General features: G+C 45.7%; 1 protein-coding gene across 2 annotated transcripts in view; it reads left to right on the forward strand.

Moving 5' to 3' along the window:
- The window catches only part of lnpep (leucyl/cystinyl aminopeptidase), an 89,209-nt gene that overhangs the window by 41,089 nt on the left and 24,540 nt on the right, over positions 1–23,580 (forward strand). For both annotated transcript variants that reach the window (XM_084323955.1, XM_084323956.1), the window contains exons 11-16: positions 6,430–6,581; positions 9,745–9,858; positions 9,978–10,109; positions 10,921–11,052; positions 21,334–21,494; positions 21,835–21,923. In XM_084323955.1, coding sequence (XP_084180081.1) covers positions 6,430–6,581; positions 9,745–9,858; positions 9,978–10,109; positions 10,921–11,052; positions 21,334–21,494; positions 21,835–21,923 — 780 coding nt within the window. The remainder of the gene's footprint in view (positions 1–6,429; positions 6,582–9,744; positions 9,859–9,977; positions 10,110–10,920; positions 11,053–21,333; positions 21,495–21,834; positions 21,924–23,580) is intronic.

Consider the following 23,580-nt stretch of genomic DNA (forward strand, 5'->3'; position numbering starts at 1 on the left):
ATGCGACAACAGTGCAAAATATTTCACTATAATATTTCAAAGCAAAAAAAAAAAAGGTATAATTTTTTTTTCTTTTTTTTTTTTTACTGCTGCCCCCTGTACCTATGCAAATGCCCCTGCGTGCCTATGCAGGCACGCGTGCCTAAGGTTGCCTACCCCTGTCTAACTCAACCTCAACTGAAGGGACTCTTGATGGCCTGGTGGCCTGATGGTACTTTGTACAATGGTTTGGACTAGGTGGACTAAATGGCAACTGTGAAGCTGTCTCTTACATGCAGCCATGTAAAAAGACCTCAGACTTTGAGTCTGCTATATATGTACCTGTCAATCTGGGGGGCGGGGGTATATATTTTTTTTTATAATATATCCTCTTAGGATGATTTGCCCACCGGCACTTTGGCGACCCCTAGTGGCTCGGGTGTGCATATTTTGTAATACAATATATATATATATATATATAGAATTGAAGGCTTATTTGTTGCCTGTCGAAAATCCGACAAAATCCGTTCAGCGGTTGTCGAGTTACATGCCGGTATTTGAGGCTTGTGCAAAGTACACGGTATTGTGCAAAATACCACTCCCGACTCTTGGCGCAGTAGTTCCGTCAATCTAGATCTGATCTCGAAAATGATTGTGGAGGTGGCTTTCCAATGAGCGTGGCTTTCCAATGATACCCCACCTGGGGATGTATGAATCAGGGATCTGGTGAAAAACTAACAAGCGAAAACAGGAAGAACAAAAACAGCCGAATGAATTGAAGTCTATGAGAAAACTGAGTACACAGTTTACCAAAATCACTCCTAATCACTCATTTCTGAATCGATCTTTTGTACTACATAAGGCTTCAGGCTTAGAGTTTTTTTTAAGCCATACCACCTTCTGGGGAAATACTACTAACTACTACAGAAAAACTTGAGTAATAAGTTTTTCTACAACTCAAGTTCAGACCTATGTTACTCTATTTCATTAGCACTAAAAGTGAATTTTCTGGAATCAGAAACCTCAGAATGTCATCTTTCAAAAGAGACCAGGCTCATGCATGTGCTATAAGTATAAAGTATGTTGTTTTGGTTTGCAAAAAAAGTATGCAGTCCTCAAAAACTAAAACTAAAATGGCCAATTTTGGGGGTGCAGGTTAACTCATTCAGCACTAGGGGTTGTTGTTTACCTTCTGGGTAGAATGCCATCGCTTCGTTCAATGGGGAGAAAGCCAAACTTGCGAGTGCTTAAAATATATGAAATATTATAGCTATGGATCTAATAACACTGTCGATTGTCAGTGAGTTGCTTCTGGTCAACATGCAAAAAACAGATTGTTTTTTCATCCGTACATTTCCGTTTTATACCGTTTTGAATATGAGTATAGTTTGGGTGATTCTTAGTAATCCCAGGAAAAGACACGAAAATAGCCCTTTAGTGAAATCCAGTTATCATGTTGTCATTTTTCGCCTGATTATCGAATCTTCCTGAAATCAACGCTAGATTATCGTTATTATCCTTCCTCATGCACGCATGAAATGGGGCTTGTAGCGGGGCGTCCCCCCCCCCCCCCCCCCCCGCCACCAACGGTAAACATCACACACACAGTCCACACGGACAGCTTCGATTGCGGGAGAAACAAATATCAGATCAACGCAAGATTGGATAGTGCCCTTACCTTGTCTCTGATGTAATGCAAAAAAATAATCCAATTATCTGATCGCCATTCCAAGTACTGGTCTGGGAGGTCCGTCCCACGTTGTCCGGCATTGCATATGAACGAGAGGGGGGGGGGGGGGGGGGGGCTAGTTGATGCATCGTTGTAAGCGCTCGTCCTGCCGGAGTATTTAAACCCTGCCTACACGGCTCAGCTCGGCCCAGAAAACAAACTACATCGTTTCAAATGGAGTACAATAGCGGCCGAAGGCGTTAGAGGGTGGTATTGACCGTCTGCCAGCTCGGACACATTCAGAACAGTATGCACAGGCTGCCCCTATGAATTATGAATGGCAATAGCGAATAAAAGAAATAACGATTAAAACCCGACTTTTCTCGTGATTGGCGCTCAAGCAATGGCGAGTTAACCCGACTTTTCTCGTCAATGGCGCCCAATGAGTTAACACTTTCAGTGCCACCAGGGGGCGCACGACTTACAGTAGTGCTTGAATGCCACCATCGGCGCCAATGTTAACGTTAATATCGCCTAATCTATGTTTTAAATTATGGCTATGTGTCTAATCTGCCCGTCGCTTATCAAATAATCATTTTCCAGTCAGTGTTGTCGAGGCAGATTGGTTTTTTATCGCTTCATTTCCGTTTGAGAGCATTTTGAAAAGCACCCGTTTTGAGGTGAAAAACAGCCCATTCTGTGATAATCGCCTTTTACTGGAATATTCCAGAACGTTGATATTTGTCGGCCTATTTATGAATTGTTTTCAAATAAACGCTAGATGATCAATAGTATACGTTTTTACAGTGAAACCGCTGGAGCACATATCACAAAAAAGCTTATCTTCATCAAAACGAGTCTGATTATCCTAACACTGATAACATAGATTCCTTACCTGACATCAGATGGTATCCAACTGGTATATTCCAATTCCTGATCACCATTCGAAAAAATCGATAAGTGTATAGATCTAACGTGTATACAGTAGAACTCATGATCCGCGGGGCTCAGAGCCCCCTGAATGAACTCTGGTACTCCGGCTGCATGGGTGAGAAGTGAAATGTGGACTGGAATATTTTTTTCCCCCCATCCATTTTCATTGAGTCCATTCCAAAAGTGTGATTTACCATCTGGGAGACGATAGGGGGCGCTTTTTTCACATCTGATCGCCGGCGGCCCTTGGGTAGGCTAGGGTAGGCTCGCGTGATGCAATATGATTTCAGATCGCTAAAAAAAAAAAAAAAAAATCTGAGAAATCTCGTGAGTGGCTTTCAACGTAACTATCGTAAACACGAGATTAGCTGTGAGTGGCTATCAAAGTGTTAAGAGGATATATATAATTTTGTTGTTGTGCATGACTGATGTCTTGTAATGGGGAGTTGGGATCTTGTTTGTATACGTGTTAAAACGTTAATATCAAGAAAAATATTTAATATGTTTCTTTTGGTAGTGAAAGCTTGGGGCCAGCTTATACCTTCTACACTAAGGCTACGTTTAGACGAGCGTTTTGTGAACAGAAACCGCAAAAGTCATCTTGCGGTTTCACTTTTAATTTTACGTTTAGACGAGCGTTTTGGGGTGGAATTCTCCGTGCAGACGACGCTATAACGACGGAGCCCCGCTGTCACACGATTGGCGCATATGTCACATGATGTGCTGTGAAGACCCGCCCTACTCTGCCTCTGATTCGCAGACTGTGGATGGGGAATGTGATTGTACCAAAGCAGAGTCACTCACAGACAGTGGGTCCACTCACGCCGCGGGACAGATTCTTGTGTATTTAACCCTTTCACTGCCACACGACAGCCGGTTGTGTGATAGTAAAGGGTTAACCTTCTGTCGTGTGGCAGTGAAAGGGTTAAAAGTACTGCCAATGTAGCCTTCAGGTGATCTCCGTTGATAATAGTCAGACATACTTGCTTTGTCTACGTCTCGGCTACTGGCGCATACCTGCTACCTGTGACGTAAGCAGTACGCGCGACCAGAGCCGTGACAACCCTTTCGTCATCGTTTTAACAGATTTATACGGTTTTACAGTTTAGACGAGAGCGCAAAGCTTTTGCGTTTCTAGGAATTCCACCCTGGAAGGTAGTCTCACTTTTTTGCGGTTTCACCCCGTAAAAAACGCTGTTTCCTTATAAACGAAAGGCATATCCGAAAAAATATTTTTGCGGATTCACCTGCTAGCGTTTCCGTCTAAACGGGGCCTAAGTTAAACACACACCCCCTCTGGACCACCCCCTAGTTGAGACACAGCCCTGCTCTGGACCACCCCCTAGTTGGGCTACAGCCCCCCTCTGGACCACCCCCTAGTTGTGACTCAGCACCATCTTGTTTGAGAAGAGAAAGCTCTGAACCCACTACTAGTCAAATGCTGGTAAACTGTGTGTTGGTAGGTTTGTCTTTCACTAGTCTGAAGTCGGCATCCTCGCTTTCTGCTCACTGTTTTGTTTTACCATTTTCCAAATCTCCATCACCAGGATCATGAACAACAACAACAACAACAACAACGTCTTTGAGCTAGCAAGCTACACTGTCATAATTGTTAGATTCTGATCAATCAGCCAGTATCACCTCTTCATCTGTTTGGCTTGTGTTATCACCTCTCCATCCTCTGACTGTGTTTATTTATTTGACGTCTTCTCATATTGGCTGTATAATCTTTGTCATCCCCCTTTAACACTTTCAGAGCCGGCCGTGTTTTCCTTTTTACCCCCTTGAATGCCCATCATCCACTTCAATGTTAGCGTTAATATCGCCTAATCTATGTTTTAAATTATGGCTATGTGTCTAATCTGCCTGTCGCTTATCAATGACTCATTTTCCAGTCAACATTGTCGAAGCGGATTGTTTTTTTATCGGTTCATTTCCGTTTTATAGCATCTTGAAAAGCCCTCGTTTTCAAGGGGAAAAAAATATTCCATAATAAACGGAATATTCTATAATACACAAAAACAAAAACAAAAAACATTTTTCGGCCTATTTATTAATAGTTTTCAAATAAACACTAGATTATTGATAGTATATGTGTACGTATGCACAGCTCGCACAGCCAAACAGCCATATCACATATAGGGGAAAAGCTTATATCTCCGTGAAATCAGGTCTGATTATCCTAAGACTGGTCAAATAGATTCCTTACCTGAGATCAGATGGTATCCAAAAAGATTATTCCAATTCCTGATCGCCATTCCAAAAATCGATCCTTTTATTGATACAATGCTACATACTGTAAACACATATTCCACGCTGTTCTGATGCTCCGCAATGGATCCGATCGGCTCGGGGTACATGCGTGAGAAGTAAAATGTGGATTCCGGATTTCTTTTTTCTCATCCATTTTCATTGAGTCTATTCCAAAAGGGTCCCAGACGATAGGGGGCGCTTTTTCACATCTGAGCTCCTGATGGGGCTGGTTTCCCAACGGTAGACTCGGTTGATGAAATATGAATTCAGATCGCTAAGAAAAAAAATAAAACGATATTTGTCGTCGTGGGCATTCAGGGGGCGGGCTGATAACACGTGTTATGTCGTCTGTGGCATCCAAAGTGTTAATGCAACTCCGTAACCATAAGTATTCGACACTGGACAGCATAGTACCTTTCTTGAACAAACGTTGTTTATTACATAAACAAAGGCCTCAGATCAGATGTTATCAGATTGTATTGTCCTTGCTATAGTCTCTTCTGCTCGTAATCGGATGGAAACCAACTCTGTCCTGTCCTTGAGAAAGTCTTTGAAAGAAAACTAAATTCATTATTCTAATGATCTCCTGTTACGCCGCTCGGGGGTCGTTGCGGCCTGGCTGTTATCCCAAAAGCCTGTCGTCGTGGTCGTGCCACGTCAGTCCTCCCCTCCTTTTCCCTGCGAGGGGAGGGGGAGGGGGAAATCGCTTCAAAGTCTCTAATGGTTCCTCTCTTCTGGGGATTCGTTCCTTAGTCTGGCTTACACCCGGAAGAAACTTACTTTTCTATATTCTCGCCATAGCAACGACAGGCCCGGCCTCTCTTCGGTCGCTATGTGACGCGCTGTCATGGTAACAACCTTTAACACACATTAAAACGCTGTTTCTAATGATGTCAAACCTCTCCCCATCGCTCTGACCCAAACCTCTTGCTGCTGTTTTCTTATCAGTTTGTTTATGTGCCGATGGCGACCTCGGCATGCCCTGAGCTCTATCTCAGTCTGCTGCTGCAACACCCTCTGCCTGCCAGCGCTATTAAGATCTATAGATCTGTCTCAGTAGACGCTCTTAAAGCTCATCTCTATATATCAGTTATAAACCAAATGTACATTTAAAAACACAGATTTCTTTCATAATGGACAACTTTGACATTTTCCCTGGCTCTATTTTGCAGGTGCCGTCCCTAGACCATTGTGATTGGTTCTAGAAATACAAAGAACCCAGAAGGTTTTTTCCTGTTAGTGCACAATGATAATTCTGCCAGCCGCCTCTCTCTGGCACAGCGCTAAACATAGTGTGGAGAGAGGTCTGGCGATGTGACACTAGTCTCTTATTGGACACGTGGGAAGGCAAACAGCCAGAGTCTTTGCTATCCTAACATTCAGCTTGGCTGGTAGAATACTGAAAGTGTCTGGTGAATGAATTCATTGGTGAATTCCTGAATTCACCAGCCACAGTGATGAATGAAAAAGCTAGATTCCTGCCCTGACACACACACACCCTCTGTGCCCTGTCTTGGTTTATAACACTCTTTCTTTCTATCCTCTACCCCCTCCTCTCTATTTCCACCTCCCTCCCTCCCTCCCTCTTCTGTCAGACCTGGTGGCCATTCCAGACTTCTTGGCAGGAGCCATGGAGAACTGGGGTCTGATCACCTTCAGAGAGACCAGTCTGCTGGTGGGCAAGGAGTCCTCTCCTCTGGACAAGCAACTGGTTGCCTCCGTCATCGCTCATGAGCTTGCTCATCAGGTACTTGTGCCCGTGTGTGTTTAAAAAATTTAAATTAAAAATATTTAAAAAATTATTTAACCAGGCAGGTCAATTCACAACAAATTCTTATTTACAATGATGGCCTGGCGAGAGGACAACAAGTTATTATATTATCTGGGAAAAGTTGTTCTTTGTCATCCGTTCCACATATTTATTACATTATAGGACAAGTTATTAGCATTATCCGGTTGTATTACATTATAACCACCTTCTAAATGAAAAGGTTATTACATTATCCAGTGTTACAAGCTGCATCTCAAATTATTCAGTAGGGTCCCAACTTTCTAATGGTGTATTGATGATATTTGTGTATACTTTTAGTCTACACACACACACACACACACACACACACACACACACACACACACACACACACACACACACACACACACACACACACACACACTATCTAGAGTCCAGTCGTCCCTCGGCTTTTTCTATTATCACCAAACAAAAAGGAGGTACAGTAGTTGTTTCCAGCTGGTAACATTATCTCTCTCCTTCCCTGACAAGGTCGGGTTGTGTTGTAGCTTAGAAAGGATTATTGAAACCTCCACCACTCTGAGACGGATCATACTAGACTCTTATAAAGGGTCATAGAAACCTCCACCACTCTGAGACGGATCATACTAGACTCTTATAAAGGGTCATAGAAACCTCCACCACTCTGAGACGGATCATACTAGACTCTTATAAAGGGTCATAGAAACCGCCACCACTCTGAGACGGATCATACTAGACTCTTATAAAGGGTCATAGAAACCTCCACCACTCTGAGACGGATCATACTAGACTCTTATAAAGGGTCATAGAAACCTCCACCACTCTGAGACGGATCATACTAGACTCTTATAAAGGGTCATAGAAACCTCCACCACTCTGAGACGGATCATACTAGACTCTTATAAAGGGTCATAGAAACCTCCACCACTCTGAGACGGATCATACTAGACTCTTATAAAGGGTCATAGAAACCGCCACCACTCTGAGACAGATCATACTACTAGACTTTTAGATGATGTTCTGAGCTCATAATACATTGTTATAACCAGAGACTCCCGTATACGGCAGCATGCTTGCCCCACTTCAGTACAACATCTATACAAACGACCAACCCAGAGATGATGTCGCCTGTTGGCTTGCATTATGTAGATGACCTGTGCATCACCGCCCAAGGCACAGACTTCATTCGTATTGAGGAAACGCTCAACAACACCCTCTCAGGATTAACAACCTACTATGAAGAGAACCATCTACTTGCCAACCCAGCAACTGAATGTGTCTTAGTGTGGAACACCACTGTCACACTCGGAGCATCCTGTCTTCCTCTGAGTCACACTCGACAGATGCCTTACATTCAAAACCCACATCATAAAACGAAGGCAAAAGTGAGCACCCATAACAACATCCTGCGCAAACTCCCCAACACCAGATGGGGTGCATCATGCCCCAAGACACTACGTGCCACAGCCCTCAGCTTCTCTACTGCAGAATATGCCAGCCCAGTGTGGGAAAGATCCACCCATGCTAAGAAACTGGACCCCGCACTCAACGAGAGCTGCAGATGTATCACTGGGTGCCTGAAGCCCACTAACACCAACGACCTGTACATCCTGGCAGGTATCGCCCCTCCAGACATCAGAAGAGCGGTAGCCAGCAGGACAGAGGGGTGCAGGCAAGCCACAGATGAGGCACCCCCTACATGGCCATGTACCTGCCCCCAGTCGCAGGCAAGCCACAGATGAGAGGCGCCCCCTACATGGCCATGTACCTGCCCCCAGTCGCAGGCAAGCCACAGATGAGAGGCGCCCCCTACATGGCCATGTTCCTGCCCCCAGTCGCAGGCAAGCCACAGATGAGAGGCGCCCCCTACATGGCCATGTACCTGCCCCCAGTCGCAGGCAAGCCACAGATGAGAGGCACCCCCTACATGGCCATGTACCTGCCCCCAGTCGCAGGCAAGCCACAGATGAGAGGCGCCCCCTACATGGCCATGTATCTGCCCCCAGTCGCAGGCAAGCCACAGATGAGAGGCGCCCCCTACATGGCCATGTACCTGCCCCCAGTCGCAGGCAAGCCACAGATGAGAGGCGCCCCCTATATGACCATGTACCACCCAGACTCGACTAAAATCACGGAGACGTTTCTTGACCAGCACTGCCACATTGGAGGCAACACCATCTGAAGCCCGCCTTAGAATGTGGAAGGAAAAGCTGTCCAACCACCCACACAGCTCGACTATGCTCATCCCCCCCCTGCCATAACTCTTCCACCAGGAGATAACAACTGGGCAAAATGGAAGTGCCTGAACCGACTCCGCTCAGATGGGGTTATCTTAGTGGCCCAACCACATGCGACTGTGGCACAGAACCCCAGACCATGGAGCACCTCCTTGAATGTCCTCTGTTAGGTGGACCCTGCACAGCAAAGGACCTAGCACTCTACAACATCAATGGACAGCAATGTACCAAGCACTGGCTGGACGTTATATAAGATGAATAGCTTTATATATGGACACGAAAATAAGAAGACTTACTGTTGTCCTTGAGCCCCTCTCGCTCCCCTAGCCAATGATCTGTTGGGGCCCATTCTCATCTAATCCGACAATGCGGCACATTGCCGCAGGTTGGTGTGGATGGGCCATTTGTGTGACATCATGCTCTGAGATTTTTTACCACTCCAATCCCCAATGCAACTACCCCATTCAAAAGAAGGGGAATCTTGCATTTTCCCCCATATTGCCTGATTAGATATGAATGAGACCATAGTCCTAACCTAATGTATTCATGGTGTTGTGTTCCAGACTTCCAGTGGTTTGGTACAGTAACTTAGATAGTGACCATGTATTTCCTTGGTTGTTTTCCAGTGGTTTGGTAACTTAGTGACCATGTATTTCCTTGGTTGTTTTCCAGTGGTTTGGTAACTTGGTGACCATGTATTTCCTTTGTTGTTTTCCAGTGGTTTGGTAACCTGGTGACCATGTATTTCCTTTGTTGTTTTCCAGTGGTTTGGTAACCTAGTGACCATGTATTTCCTTTGTCGTTTTCCAGGGGTTTGGTAACTTAGTGACCATGTATTTCCTTTGTTGTTTTCCAGTGGTTTGGTAACTTAGTGACCATGTATTTCCTTTGTTGTTTTCCAGTGGTTTGGTAACTTGGTGACCATGCGCTGGTGGAATGACCTGTGGCTCAACGAAGGCTTCGCCACCTACATGCAGCACATGTCCCTGCAGACAGAGTTCCCTGAGCTGGACATTGTAAGCATTGCTCACCATTATTATAAATTTGTCTTAAATGAATATAGTATATGTTTTACTGTGTGCTGGTTTCTGTTTTTCTCTCTGTACTTGTCAATGAGTCCAGTGTTTGTTTCCAGGGTAACCTGTTCTTGTCAATGCGGTTCAATGCCTTGGCCAAGGATGCGCTGAACTCCTCCCATGCGGTATCCACAGAGGTCAACACACCTGAGCAGGTGGCGGAGATGTTTGACTCGGTCTCCTACGAGAAGGTACGATCTGTTCTACCGGCTAATATCCTGTCCAACCACATCTACAGTGTAGCTCTCTCTGAACTGGTTCACTGCTCAGGTCTGAGTGGGCAGTTTACATGCAAGCAAGTTCATGTACATAGGTAGCCCTACTTTTTGACACATGCATGTCTCCCTCCTCTTTTATAGGGCCTGGCAGCCTAAAGGTAGGGACTGCCTGCTGTGCAGTGGAGATCAGATGGTCTTTGCATAGCAGTTTACATTAACCGCCACATTGAAATACATGTATCACACTTATCTGAAGTGATCAGCCATTAACATAGAGATAACAAGCTAACATTCTCTTGTTGGGCAGGGCAACCCAGGTTACAATGGATCTTAAATACCCATATAAAATAGTCTCCACAGGGAAAAGTAGACATAAATGCAGACATAATTATAAAAATAAGTTCATTATTATAAGCAATGATCTTTTGTTAAAATTGGGCAACATTTAAAAAAATTCAGAGCTAAACTTCCCATGGAAAAATATCCGGAAAATATTTGAGAATTTACCAGGATGTTTCCGAGCCTTTGCAACCCTACCCAGGTGCTTCAATTGGATCAAAATGTCAACCTGTTTGGTGCAGAAAAGCTTGCTCTAGCCCAGATAAAGTCACAGACAACTTTGGTACTGTTTGGACAGATGATCCAGTCTCAGTCTCCATGTAACTGTAGTCTCTCTGTCTCTCTCTCTCTTTCTCTCCCTCTTTCTTTATCTCTGTCTCTGTCTCTCTCTCTCTCTCTCTCTCTCTCTCTCTCTCTCTCTTTTTCTCTTTCTCTCTATCTTTAGGGTGCGTCCATCCTGCTGATGCTGAACGCCTCTCTGCCAGGACAACAGTTTAGGAAGGGCATCATTGGGTACCTGAAAGAGTTCAGAGGATCTAACACAGTTACAGATGACCTATGGAACAGCCTCACACAGGTGTGTGTGTCAGGGTTTCCGTTAGAAAAAATTGTTGCCGGCCTCAGTGTCCAGTAGATTTCAATCTACCGGTCAAATGAGAGAAATTCCGGTCAGAGTTTATTGAGCTTAAAAACAATTGATAGGCAAAAGAATGACAACAAAACAAAAGAATGACATCATCAAGGCATGTAGATTTATAATATTTTTACTTAAAACTAGGCTACTTTTGCGTATAGTCATTATATTCCAAATAAAATAAGTCCCGAGACTCCGTGCTGCTGCCGACTTTAAATCAAATAGGTGTCTGTGGGCAGTCGCCCGACATTAATAAACAGCAGTCTGTTATAATCACATTTTTATGAGCTAACGAATTCCGTTATATTGGACATTTGTATTAATTATATCAAGCGAAGAACTGAGAAATTTGGCAGAGAGAGACGGCAACATTATCGTGGGTTTGCGTGACGACTCTCTCTCTCTCCACCTCCCAATGACTTATTTGCGAGAGTATGTCGATGCAGAGCAGCAGATTCAGCTGTTTTCTGGCTCTATCTGGGGACCGCTCAGCAGCGCCCCCCACCCAACAGCTGAATTGCCAATGGCTGAATTGGAGTACTGCACTGTGCCGCTGCTGCTCCGGCTCTGCAGCTGCACATGCACTCGCAAATCCAGCACTAAGCTCTCGCTGACAACGTCGTTGTCATTATTAGAAGCAACGATGAAACAAATGTAATGATTGTTTCGTTCATCGCATAGGCTATTTAATTTTAGCCTATTTTAATACAATTCAAATAATCAAATTGTGCTTAGAGGGAATTATTTTCACCGGACATTAAGACCTGAGAGATTAAATATGTCGGACTTCAACAGATTTTGCCGGTCAAATACCGGTAATTACCGGCTAACGGAAATGCTGGTGTGTGTACTAGGGGTGTAACGGTACACGTATCCGTACCAAACTGTTTCAGTACTGGACCTTCAGTTCAGTATGCACTGTGTACCGAACTAATACAACGTTACTTTAACCACTAATGGAATGCATGTGCAGAACCTTTTTTTGCATGCTGAATTTAATTAAAAACTCCCAAGTTCACCCCATCCCAAAATGTTACTTGCACAACGGGCCGGATGTTGTTTGTTCAGCCCACGCACACCGCTGAGAGATTACCTGTAATTTAGCATAGCCTCGTAGTATGGCGAACGCATACACACACACACACACAGACACGCACACCCTCTCTCTCTCTCTGTGTGTGGAGGAATTGGTGCTATATTGAGAAGGGGCTGTCTCTTGGAGATCAAATTAATGATAGTTTACGGCATATAGAATGGACATTCATACACAGCTACGCACCTCCAAACTAGGTGTGATAAACATGAAGTGAAATCTTTTCCTTGGCATGAAACGGGAAATAGTAATGAAACCATTAGGGACCTGCATGACGCTTCTTTCTCTATTCAATAAAGTTTTACCCTGAGGGATGATTTACAATAAAGTGCTAAAAACTGAAAAGTAGGCTACTTACACTCTTGATGCTAGAACTCCCAAAATAGCGTTAGCATAAAAAAGAAGGTAGGCCAGCTGTAGTTTACATAGCTTGCATAAAACTGTCTTGAGGTTTCACAAGTTCATCAAAATCCGAAGTATTTCCAACCGGGGATTTGACACATGGTTTAAGTCTGCTGTTTGGGTGAATTACAGATTTAGTATTGTTGTAATTACCGTAATTTTCTGAGTATAAGCCGCAGCAGCTAAATTGAATGATGTGTACATATATAAGCCGCACTGGACTATAAGCCGCAGGTGTTTTAATGTTTAATTACCATATGTAAGGGTTCGTGCACAGAGGGGATTGTCGGGAAAGATGGCTGTTTGAGGAAGCTCCCATTTATTAACATTTTTGTTTAAACAGTAACGGTAGCTAGGTGAATGAATGAATGAATGAAAACTTTATTTAACAGATTGCAGAATGGGTACAATACAGTACGGCTCAATACATACAATTGTTAAGGGGATGCAGACCTGAGAAAGACGTTTGTCTTGTTTCCATCAGGGTCCCCCATTTTCAATTCATATAGACATATGACATACATGACATACAGATAGTCAGTACTGCTACATCTATACATTTATGACATACCAGATTTGCAAATACAGTACTGTTTGTGATACAGAAGGAGTCAAGAAAAGGGAGTATATACATTTGACGTAGAAACTGTACATTGGAGGAGGTTGGGTGGGGGGGGTTGGGTACATTGGGATATTGACAACCATACTGGGTAATTTACATTGGAGGTGGTTGGGGGGGGGGGGGGGGGGGGGGGGGGGGGGGCGGGGGGCACACTGTATAAACAAGTAACACTGTACATTGAGGGGGGGGGGGGAGGAGACACTGTACAAACAAACACAATTGTACATTGAACTATTGACAAAACCATACTAGGTAAATTACTGTACATTGGAGGGGGTTGGGTTAGGATATTTACAGGGGCCAGTGTTGAATTGCAGTCTCCCGTAGGTGTCCCTTGAGAGAGGTTTTGAAAGTGGGTAGTGATCCACATTCCTTTACAGCTTTGGGTAGGGCGTTCCACATTGATGTGGCATAATTGCGAAACGTGTTAAGTCCCTTATTTGAGCCGAATCTGGGTTTAACATGATTTGTGGAGCTCCCTCTGGTGTTGTGATTGTGGTATTCACTGACCTTTGGGAAGTATTTTGACATGTACATGGGTACCTTGGTCGTGTAGTGTATCTTGTAGACCAGGTACTAACGTTAGCTCACAGAACGATAGCCACGTTAGTTAGCCAGCGCCAGCTCATGGAACGATAGCCACGTTAGTTAGCCAGCGCCAGCCAGTTACTAACGCTAGCTCACGGAACGATAGCCACGTTAGTTAGCCAGTGCCAGCTACGTACTAACGCTAGCTCACAGAACGATAGCCACGTTAGTTAGCCAGCGCCAGCCAGGTACCAACGCCAGCTCACAGAACGATAGCCACGTTAGCCAGGCCCAGCCAGGTACCAACGCCAGCTCACAGAACGATAGCCATGTTAGCCAGCGCCAGCTAGGTACCAACGCTAGCTCACAGAACGATAGCCACGTTAGTTAGCCAGCACCAGCCAGGTACTAACGCTAGCTCACAGAACGATAGCCACGTTAGTTAGCCAGCGCCAGCCAGGTACCAACGCCAGCTCACAGAACGATAGCCACGTTAGCCAGCGCCAGCTAGGTACCAACGCCATCTCACAGAACGATAGCCACGTTAGTTAGCCAGCGCCAGCTAGGTACTAACGCCAGCTCACAGAACGATAGCCACGTTAGTTAGCCAGCGCCAGCTAGGTACTAACGCCAGCTCACAGAACTATAGCCACGTTAGTTAGCCAGCGCCAGCTAGGTACTAACGCTAGCTCACAGAACGATAGCCAGGTTAGTTAGCCAGCGCCAGCTAGGTACTAATGCTAGCTCACAGAACGATAGCCACGTTAGTTAGCCAGCGCCAGCTAGGTACTAACGCCAGCTCACAGAACGATAGCCACGTTAGCCAGCGCCAGCTAGGTACCAACGCCATCTCACAGAACGATAGCCACGTTAGTTAGCCAGCTCCAGCTAGGTACTAACGCCAGCTCACAGAACGATAGCCACGTTAGTTAGCCAGCGCCAGCTAGGTACTAACGCCAGCTCACGGAACTATAGCCACGTTAGTTAGCCAGCGCCAGCTAGGTACTAACGCTAGCTCACAGAACGATAGCCAGGTTAGTTAGCCAGCGCCAGCTAGGTACTAACGCTAGCTCACAGAACGATAGCCACGTTAGTTAGCCAGCGCCAGCTAGGTACTAACGCCAGCTCACAGAACGATAGCCACGTTAGTTAGCCAGCCAGGTACTAATGCCAGCTCACAGAACGATAGCCAGTTAGCCAGGCCCAGCCAGGTACCAACGCCAGCTCACAGAACGATAGCCAGTTAGCCAGGCCCAGCCAGGTACTAACGCTAGCTCACAGAACGATAGCCACATTAGTTAGCCAGCGCCAGCCAGGTACCAACGCCAGCTCACAGAACGATAGCCACGTTAGCCAGCGCCAGCTAGGTACCAACGCCATCTCACAGAACGATAGCCACGTTAGTTAGCCAGCGCCAGCTAGGTACTAACGCCAGCTCACAGAACGATAGCCACGTTAGTTAGCCAGCGCCAGCTAGGTACTAACGCCAGCTCACAGAACTATAGCCACGTTAGTTAGCCAGCGCCAGCTAGGTACTAACGCTAGCTCACAGAACGATAGCCAGGTTAGTTAGCCAGCGCCAGCTAGGTACTAATGCTAGCTCACAGAACGATAGCCACGTTAGTTAGCCAGCGCCAGCTAGGTACTAACGCCAGCTCACAGAACGATAGCCACGTTAGCCAGCGCCAGCTAGGTACCAACGCCATCTCACAGAACGATAGCCACGTTAGTTAGCCAGCTCCAGCTAGGTACTAACGCCAGCTCACAGAACGATAGCCACGTTAGTTAGCCAGCGCCAGCTAGGTACTAACGCCAGCTCACGGAACTATAGCCACGTTAGTTAGCCAGCGCCAGCTAGGTACTAACGCTAGCTCACAGAACGATAGCCAGGTTAGTTAGCCAGCGCCAGCTAGGTACTAACGCTAGCTCACAGAACGATAGCCACGTTAGTTAGCCAGCGCCAGCTAGGTACTAACGCCAGCTCACAGAACGATAGCCACGTTAGTTAGCCAGCCAGGTACTAATGCCAGCTCACAGAACGATAGCCAGTTAGCCAGGCCCAGCCAGGTACCAACGCCAGCTCACAGAACGATAGCCAGTTAGCCAGGCCCAGCCAGGTACTAACGCTAGCTCACAGAACGATAGCCACATTAGTTAGCCAGGCCCAGCCAGGTACTAACGCTAGCTCACAGAACGATAGCCAGTTAGCCAGCACCTGCGAAATCGAATGCCAAACTGATATCAGGAGCTATCAGTAGCTAGATAACATTAGACAACGCCTCATGCATTAATAAACTAAAGTGAATAGTTCGTTGACTGGGTCATTTTGTTTAATGCTTCAGTTATGTTGAAAGAGGAGCTCTGAGCTGCTCATACACTAGACTCTTGCCGTAACGGTTTGTTGACGTGGGTCTGTGAGGGGGAGGAGGAGGGGCAAGGCGTGCACTGCTGCAGCAGATTTAGGAGCTGTAAAAATCCATAGATTAGCCGCACCGTTATATAAGCCACAGGGTCGAAAAATGGGGGGAAAAGCCGCGGCTTATAGTCCGAAAATTACGGTACACAAAACAACAAACAAGGGCAACATTCATAATCAAAGCTTTAATGTTGTTATTTATAGCAAACTATATGCAGCTGGTAGTTTATTTCAGTACATAACGTCAAGCCACAACGATAATATTTCCTCTCAGTCACTTCAGCAACAGCTCATTTCCAAACATGGAACAGACACGAGGCAGCAGGGTTAGAAAAAAAATAAAAAATCAAGGGCTTTTTTTGCCCCCCTTAATTGATTTTCGGGGGCTTTTTTTGTATTTCGGGGGCACAACATTTTTATAATGAAAATTAACATAAAGATTATAAAACATTGTTGACACTTTTTTTACAGTCTTCGTCCCTATGTTTGATAACGTAATGTTAATGTCTCCATATATAGGGCTCTACGCTAACCTTTTTCCCAAGGAGCTCATGTGCTCCTAAATAAAATGTTAATAAATAAAATCTAAATACAAATTTAGGAGCACACAAAGAAATTTAGGAGCACAGTGACAATTGTTCAAGTAACACACACACACACACACACACACGATGTGTGACATGGCTTGGTTTCATGTTTTGAGGTACCTTCAATTATCTGTAAATAATACATACATACTGCAGATGAATAGCCGGTTGCCTCTGGATCAATGAATGTCTAATATTGAATAATATTATTAGCTATTTTATTTTTAACATCCCTAATTCCAACAGTCAAGAGGCTTGTTTCAAATTGATACATGAAAAACCCCACACACGCAACAACATCCACCTCAAACACAACAAAAGAACAGAGCATCTCATGAACTTGTTATGTCATGGACTCTATGGACTGTCAGCTGAACTCGCACCAATGCATAGGGAAATAGTCAGACATCCCAGAATTATTTCATAATACAAGTTTTGAATGGACGTTTGGATTAAAATCATCAGGAAGACAGCACTGGAACGTTTGTGAGTATAGGCTCTGGCCAGATCTATCAATGAAATACGTTGCGCGCTCAGCGCTGTGGAATGAAGGAAATGCGCATCTGGATCGGATTTGGATGTTATTTTTTGAAGTTGTGTTACAAATGGAACGGTCTTTCCCCGCCGAACACAAGTTACTTAACGTTACACAGGTCGCGCTATGCAGATGCTTAGCTTGCTAACGTTAAGATAGCAGTGTAACTTAAGTTACACTACTGTATGCATGCTTGATGAAAGCAGAGCTCTCTGTCTGCATTCGCACCTCAAGTACCCTGTAACACGCAGTGGGCCCCGCCTCCCTCCCTCCTTGCATTCCACCCAAAAACTGAATTTCAGTCCAGTTTCTGAACTATTAACAGCGGAGCTGTTTTGTAATCTTCACTCATCTCGCACACTGCAAGTAAATTTTTCCGGTTCGCACACACACATATTATTAGGGGCAAATACGAGGGAAATGCTTGCACTGTAGAGCATATATATAATTATATATATAATTAGTAAACTGTCTGGGGCTTTTCTTGCCCCCCTTAACTGATTTTCGAGGGCATTTGGTCAATTTTCGAGGGCATTTTTGCCTCAAGCCCCCGTTAATTTCTAACCCTGCGAGGCAGAATTGTCAGTTATCCAGCACGTCCACTATATAGGCTACACCAGGCCTACACAGAGGGATGGACCTCCAGAGAAAAGCTGCCAGACTGCCCACAAATCTTTGATGAGAAATGAGCAATGAGAAAACAAGGGTCCCCCTTATGAGAGCCACCTATAATTAGATTAAATGTATTGTCATCATACAGCACAAGTACAGTGCAACGAAAATAAGTTTGCCATCCGACGAGAGTGCAAATGTAGCAGTAAAGTGCAACAGCAATATACAATGTACAGGTGGTTAAACTGGGTACAAATTAGTAATAATAGTAAAAAATTATATACAAATTAGTACTACTGTGTGTAGTGCTAATCAGATCAACTGAATCTAATGAACAAATAATTGATGATAGACAAGTATGTGTTCCTTATGCTTTTAGCCAAAGGCATTGAAGGCAAAATGTTATTATTAGAATTTTTACTAAATACTATTTGAATTGGTTCATTAGAAAGGAGAAGCAGACGTGTGAACCGTACCGTGACCCCGAAACCGTGATGTGAACCGGTCCACCCCGAGTGTGGTGTGTGTATGACTGGTCTGAGACACACGTCTGCTTCTCCTTTCTAATGAACTGTCTTCACATAACATAGTCTTTCCCTACTTCCTCTGTCCTGTTCCCCTGTCCTGCCGTCTGTCTGTCTGTCAGTCAGCTGTCTGGGTGAAGGACAGTCTCATCACATCAGCCTCATATTGACACATTGATTGATTGATTGATTGATTGATTGAAAACTTTATTAACAGATTGCAGAATGGGTACAATACAGTACAGCTCAATACACACAATTGTTAAGGGGATGCAGACCAGAGAAAGACTTTCGTCTTGTTTACATCAGGGTCCCCCATTTTCAATTCATCAGGACATATATGACATACTTGACATACAGATAGTCAGTACTGCTACATCTATACATTTATGACATACCAGATTTGCAAATACAGTACTGTTTGTGATACAGAAGGAGTCAAGAAAAGGGAGTTTATACATTTGACGTAGAAACTGTACATTGGAGGAGGTTGGGTGGGGGGGGTGGGGTACATTGGGATATTGACAACCATACTGGGTAATTTACATTGGTGGTGGTTGGGGGGGGGGGGGGGGGGGGGGGGGAGAAACACTGTATAAACAAGCAAAATTGTACAATTGAGGGGCGGGGGGGGAGACACTGTACAAACAAGCAAAATTGTACATTGGACTATTGACAAAACCATACTAGGTAAATTACTGTACATTGGAGGGGGTTGGGTTAGGATATTTACAGGGGCCAGTTTTGAATTGCAGTCTCCCGTAGGTGTCCCTTGAGAGAGGTTTTGAAAGTGGGTAGTGATCCACATTCCTTTACAGCTTTGGGTAGGGCGTTCCACATTGATGTGGCATGATTGCGAAACGTGTTTAGTCCCTTATTTGAGCCGAATCTGGGTTTAACATGATTTGTGGAGCTCCCTCTGGTGTTGTGATCGTGGTATTCACTGACCTTTGGGAAGTATTTTGACATGTACATGGGTACCTTGGTAGTGTATCTTGTAGACCAGGCCCATTGCATGTTGCTGTACTCTGTCGTCTACTCTAAGCCATCCTAGGTTGTCAAAGTGGGCAGGGGTGAGGTGGGTTCTAGGAGTAAGGTCAAGCAGTAGTCTGACCAGTTTGTTTTGAGATGTTTGTAATTTTGTTTTTAGCGCCTTTGAGGTGCTTTGGTACCATGAGGTGCAAGCATAGTCGTAGTACCCCTGAATGAGTGCTCCTGCCAGAGTCTTCAGGGTATTCTTGTTTACCAGAAAGGAGATCCGGTACAAGAATCGAGTTCGTTGGTTGACTTTTTTTATTACATTGGATGCCATTTTGTCACAGGAGAGATTAGCCTCTAGGATGGAACCCAGGTAGGTAATTTCATCTTTCCCTGTGACAATATTGTCACCCACTGTAACTGAGAAGCCGTCGGTCTTGCTGAGTTTGTTATTTGAACCGAAGAGAATGGACTCTGTTTTGCCCATGTGTAATGATAGTTTGTTATCAGCGAGCCATATGCAGATTCTGCCTAGTTCCGAGCTGAGGGTTTTTTCAACCTGTAACTTGTTCTTGTCAGAGACCAGCAGGGCTGAGTCGTCCGCAAACAGGAACAAGTTGCAGTCACAAGCTGACGACATGTAATTTGCATAAATTAGGAACAGTAGCGGTCCTAGTATGCTTCCTTGTGGAACACCACAGCTCACTGTGAGGGGGGGGGGGATAGGGTACCGTTTACCTCCACCATCTGTTCCCTCCCCTCAAGGTAGGATTGCATCCAGCTCACTGATAGACTATCAAAACCAATTGCTTTTAGCTTGTCAATCAGAATGGAGTGATTGACCGTGTCAAAGGCCTTTTGTAGGTCCAGCATGACCATGCCGCAGTATTTGCCCGCGTCCACCTCTTGTTTGATGTGGTCATTCAAATAGAGAAGGCATGTGTCAGTGGAGTGGGATGTTCTGAAGCCAGATTGGAATTCGTAGATTAGATTTTTTTCCGCTAGGTACTTTTCGACCTGTTCGACATGATGATGATGATGACATGATGATGACGATGCACATGGTGAAAGTATCTAGTAACTTAGGATCCATATTGTGAATGGCATAAGACCGTTGGCACACTTCTGCTACTTGCCATCGGTTTTGTTCACTATTCAGTGTGCCTTGGGCTCAAATAGTAGTTTGTAATCAAATGACCATTTAACTTTATGTTAATAACCTTTTGCGTTTTTCCGGAAGAATGTAGCGTGGTTGGAGTATCTGTACTGGTATGTGCGTGTGCTGCTAGCGAACATCAGTTAACTTGAAACTAGAATTTATTTTTTTAACTTTTAGGCTATTTACATGCCCAGTAATTTACTGTAATTCTGGCTGTTGACCAATTATATCTCCGCTGTGATGGCAGTCAGCAGTGTGGTGATAGTGAATTCTTTGACTGTTCTCCATGTTTGTTTGTTTTCGTTGCCTGTAGTTGCATCAAGGAGGACGTAGTGTTAACAGATGGACAGACAAAAACTCGCACCCCCCCCCCCCCCCCTTTCCTGAAATGTCAGTGAATTCTCGTGGATGACAGTGGCAGAGGTAGAGCGGTCGTCTGGTAATCAGAAGGTTCGATTCCTGCTCCTCCTGGCAGCACGTCAAAAGTGTCCTTGAGCAAGACACTTAACCCCTAACTGCTCCCGATGAGCAGGTTGGCACCTTGCATGGTTGCCTCCACCATCTGTGTGTGTGAATGTGTGAGTGAATGGGTGAATGTGAGGCATAAGTTGTAAAGCGCTTTATAAATGCAGTCCATTTACCATTCTCACAGACATACTGTCAGACCCTTGATGTTAACGATGTTAAGAGTCCGAGTCTGAGACTACAGAGAGAGAGAGAGAGAGAGAGAGTAGTCATGCTGTGGTGTTTCTCCGCTCCCGTCCTCAGGCTGAGGTCCCTCCCCAGCACCAGAGTGTTTCTGACATGATGCACACGTGGACGACACAGAAAGGCTTCCCATTGGTCACCGTCAGCCTCAAGGATGGGGTGGTGACCCTCACACAGGAGCACTTCCTGCTCACGGTGGACAATGCCACACACACCTCCAGGTGGGTTACCACACACACACACACACACCTACACACACACACACATTAATACTTTATTTGGTTCCACAAATTATATTACATAAACAGGGAATTAAATGTATCGGGGCCAAGCAACACACACACACACACACACACACACACACACACACACACACACACACACACACACACACACACACACACACACACACACACACACACACACACACACACACACACACACACACACACACACACACACACACACACACACACACACACACACACACACACACACACACACACACACACACACACAGTGTTCTGTAATTATGGTAACTGTATTGTGGTTTGTTTTCAGCCTGTGGCACATCCCTGTGACATACGTGAATGACAGCTGTAGCTCCGCCCCTGAATGCAGACGGGTGTTCAGTCTGACGACCAAGACAGGTAAAACACTAACCGTTAAGCTGCTACATCAGTCACCAGGACCACAAGGCTAATGTGCGTGTGTGTGTGTGTTAAAGGAGGGTTAGGTTAAAGGACACCTAGCGTACATGCGGCCTGATACATGAGGGTTAGGTTAAAGGGCACCTAGCGGACGTGCGGCCTGATACATGAGGGTTAGGTTAAAGGACACCTAGCGGACGTGCGGCCTGATACATGAGGGTTAGGTTAAAGGGCACCTAGCGGACGTGCGGCCTGATACATGAGGGTTAGGTTAAAGGGCACCTAGCGGACGTGCGGCCTGATACATGAGGGTTAGCTTAAAGGACACCTAGCGGACGTGCGGCCTAATACATGAGGGTTAGGTTAAAGGGCACCTAGCGGACGTGCGGCCTGATACATGAGGGTTAGGTTAAAGGACACCTAGCGGACGTGCGGCCTGATACATGAGGGTTAGCTTAAAGGGCACCTAGCGGACGTGCGGCCTGATACATGAGGGTTAGGTTAAAGGGCACCTAGCGGACGTGCGGCCTGATACATGAGGGTTAGGTTAAAGGGCACCTAGCGGACGTGCGGCCTGATACATGAGGGTTAGGTTAAAGGGCACCTAGCGCATGTGCGGTCTGATACATGAGGGTTAGGTTAAAGGGCACCTAGCGGACGTGCGGCCTGATACATGAGGGTTAGGTTAAAGGGCACCTAGCGGACGTGCGGCCTGATACATGAGGGTTAGGTTAAAGGGCACCTAGCGGACGTGCGGCCTGATACATGAGGGTTAGGTTAAAGGGCACCTAGCGGACGTGCGGCCTGATACATGAGGGTTAGGTTAAAGGGCACCTAGCGGACGTGCGGTCTGATACATGAGGGTTAGGTTAAAGGGCACCTAGCGGACGTGCGGTCTGATACATGAGGGTTAGGTTAAAGGACACCTAGCGGACGTGCGGCCTGATACATGAGGGTTAGGTTAAAGGACACCTAGTGGACACCCGGCCTGATACATGAGGGTTAGGTTAAAGGACACCTAGGCCCTTGTTACACACAGTGTTTTTGTGCTCGTTTTTGAATACGTTTGCTGTCCCTGTTACATAGAAATGCAGTTTTTGCCGGATACGTTGTGGCCCTACTGAAAACGCTAAATTGTGTTTTCCGTTTTGGAGTAGCGCCAAAACTCGCCGACAACAGTCATGTAATCTGCGCGGAGCCGTTGTTGCTCAACGCCCATGCGCAGTAGACTGTCAGACTGCAGTGTAACCTACAGCCCGCACGCAGCACCATGTATATCCCTCCTGTCTGGCTGTCTGTCTCGAGCCCGGGGAGCAGCACCGAGCAGCCCGCGCGCAGCACCGTGTATCTCTCCTGTCTGGCTGTCTGTCTCAAGCCCGGGGAGCAGCACCGAGCAGTGGCCGAGGAGCAGCCGAGGAGCAGCCCGCGCGCAGCACCGTGTATCTCTCCTGTCTGGCTGTCTGTCTCAAGCCCGGGGAGCAGCACCGAGCAGCGGCCGAGGAGCAGCCCGTGCGCAGCACTGTGTATCTCTCCAGTCTGGGCTGTCTGTCTGTCTCGAGCAGCAGCCCGAGCAGCACCGAGCAGCAGCAGCCCCCATGCCCCGCCTCATCTCTCCTGCCTCGAGCAGCACCGAGCATAATGCCATAACGTTATTTCG

Source organism: Notolepis coatsorum (genome assembly GCF_963971535.1).
Source record: "Notolepis coatsorum genome assembly, chromosome: 10".
NCBI classification, from domain to species: Eukaryota; Metazoa; Chordata; class Actinopteri; order Aulopiformes; family Paralepididae; genus Notolepis; species Notolepis coatsorum.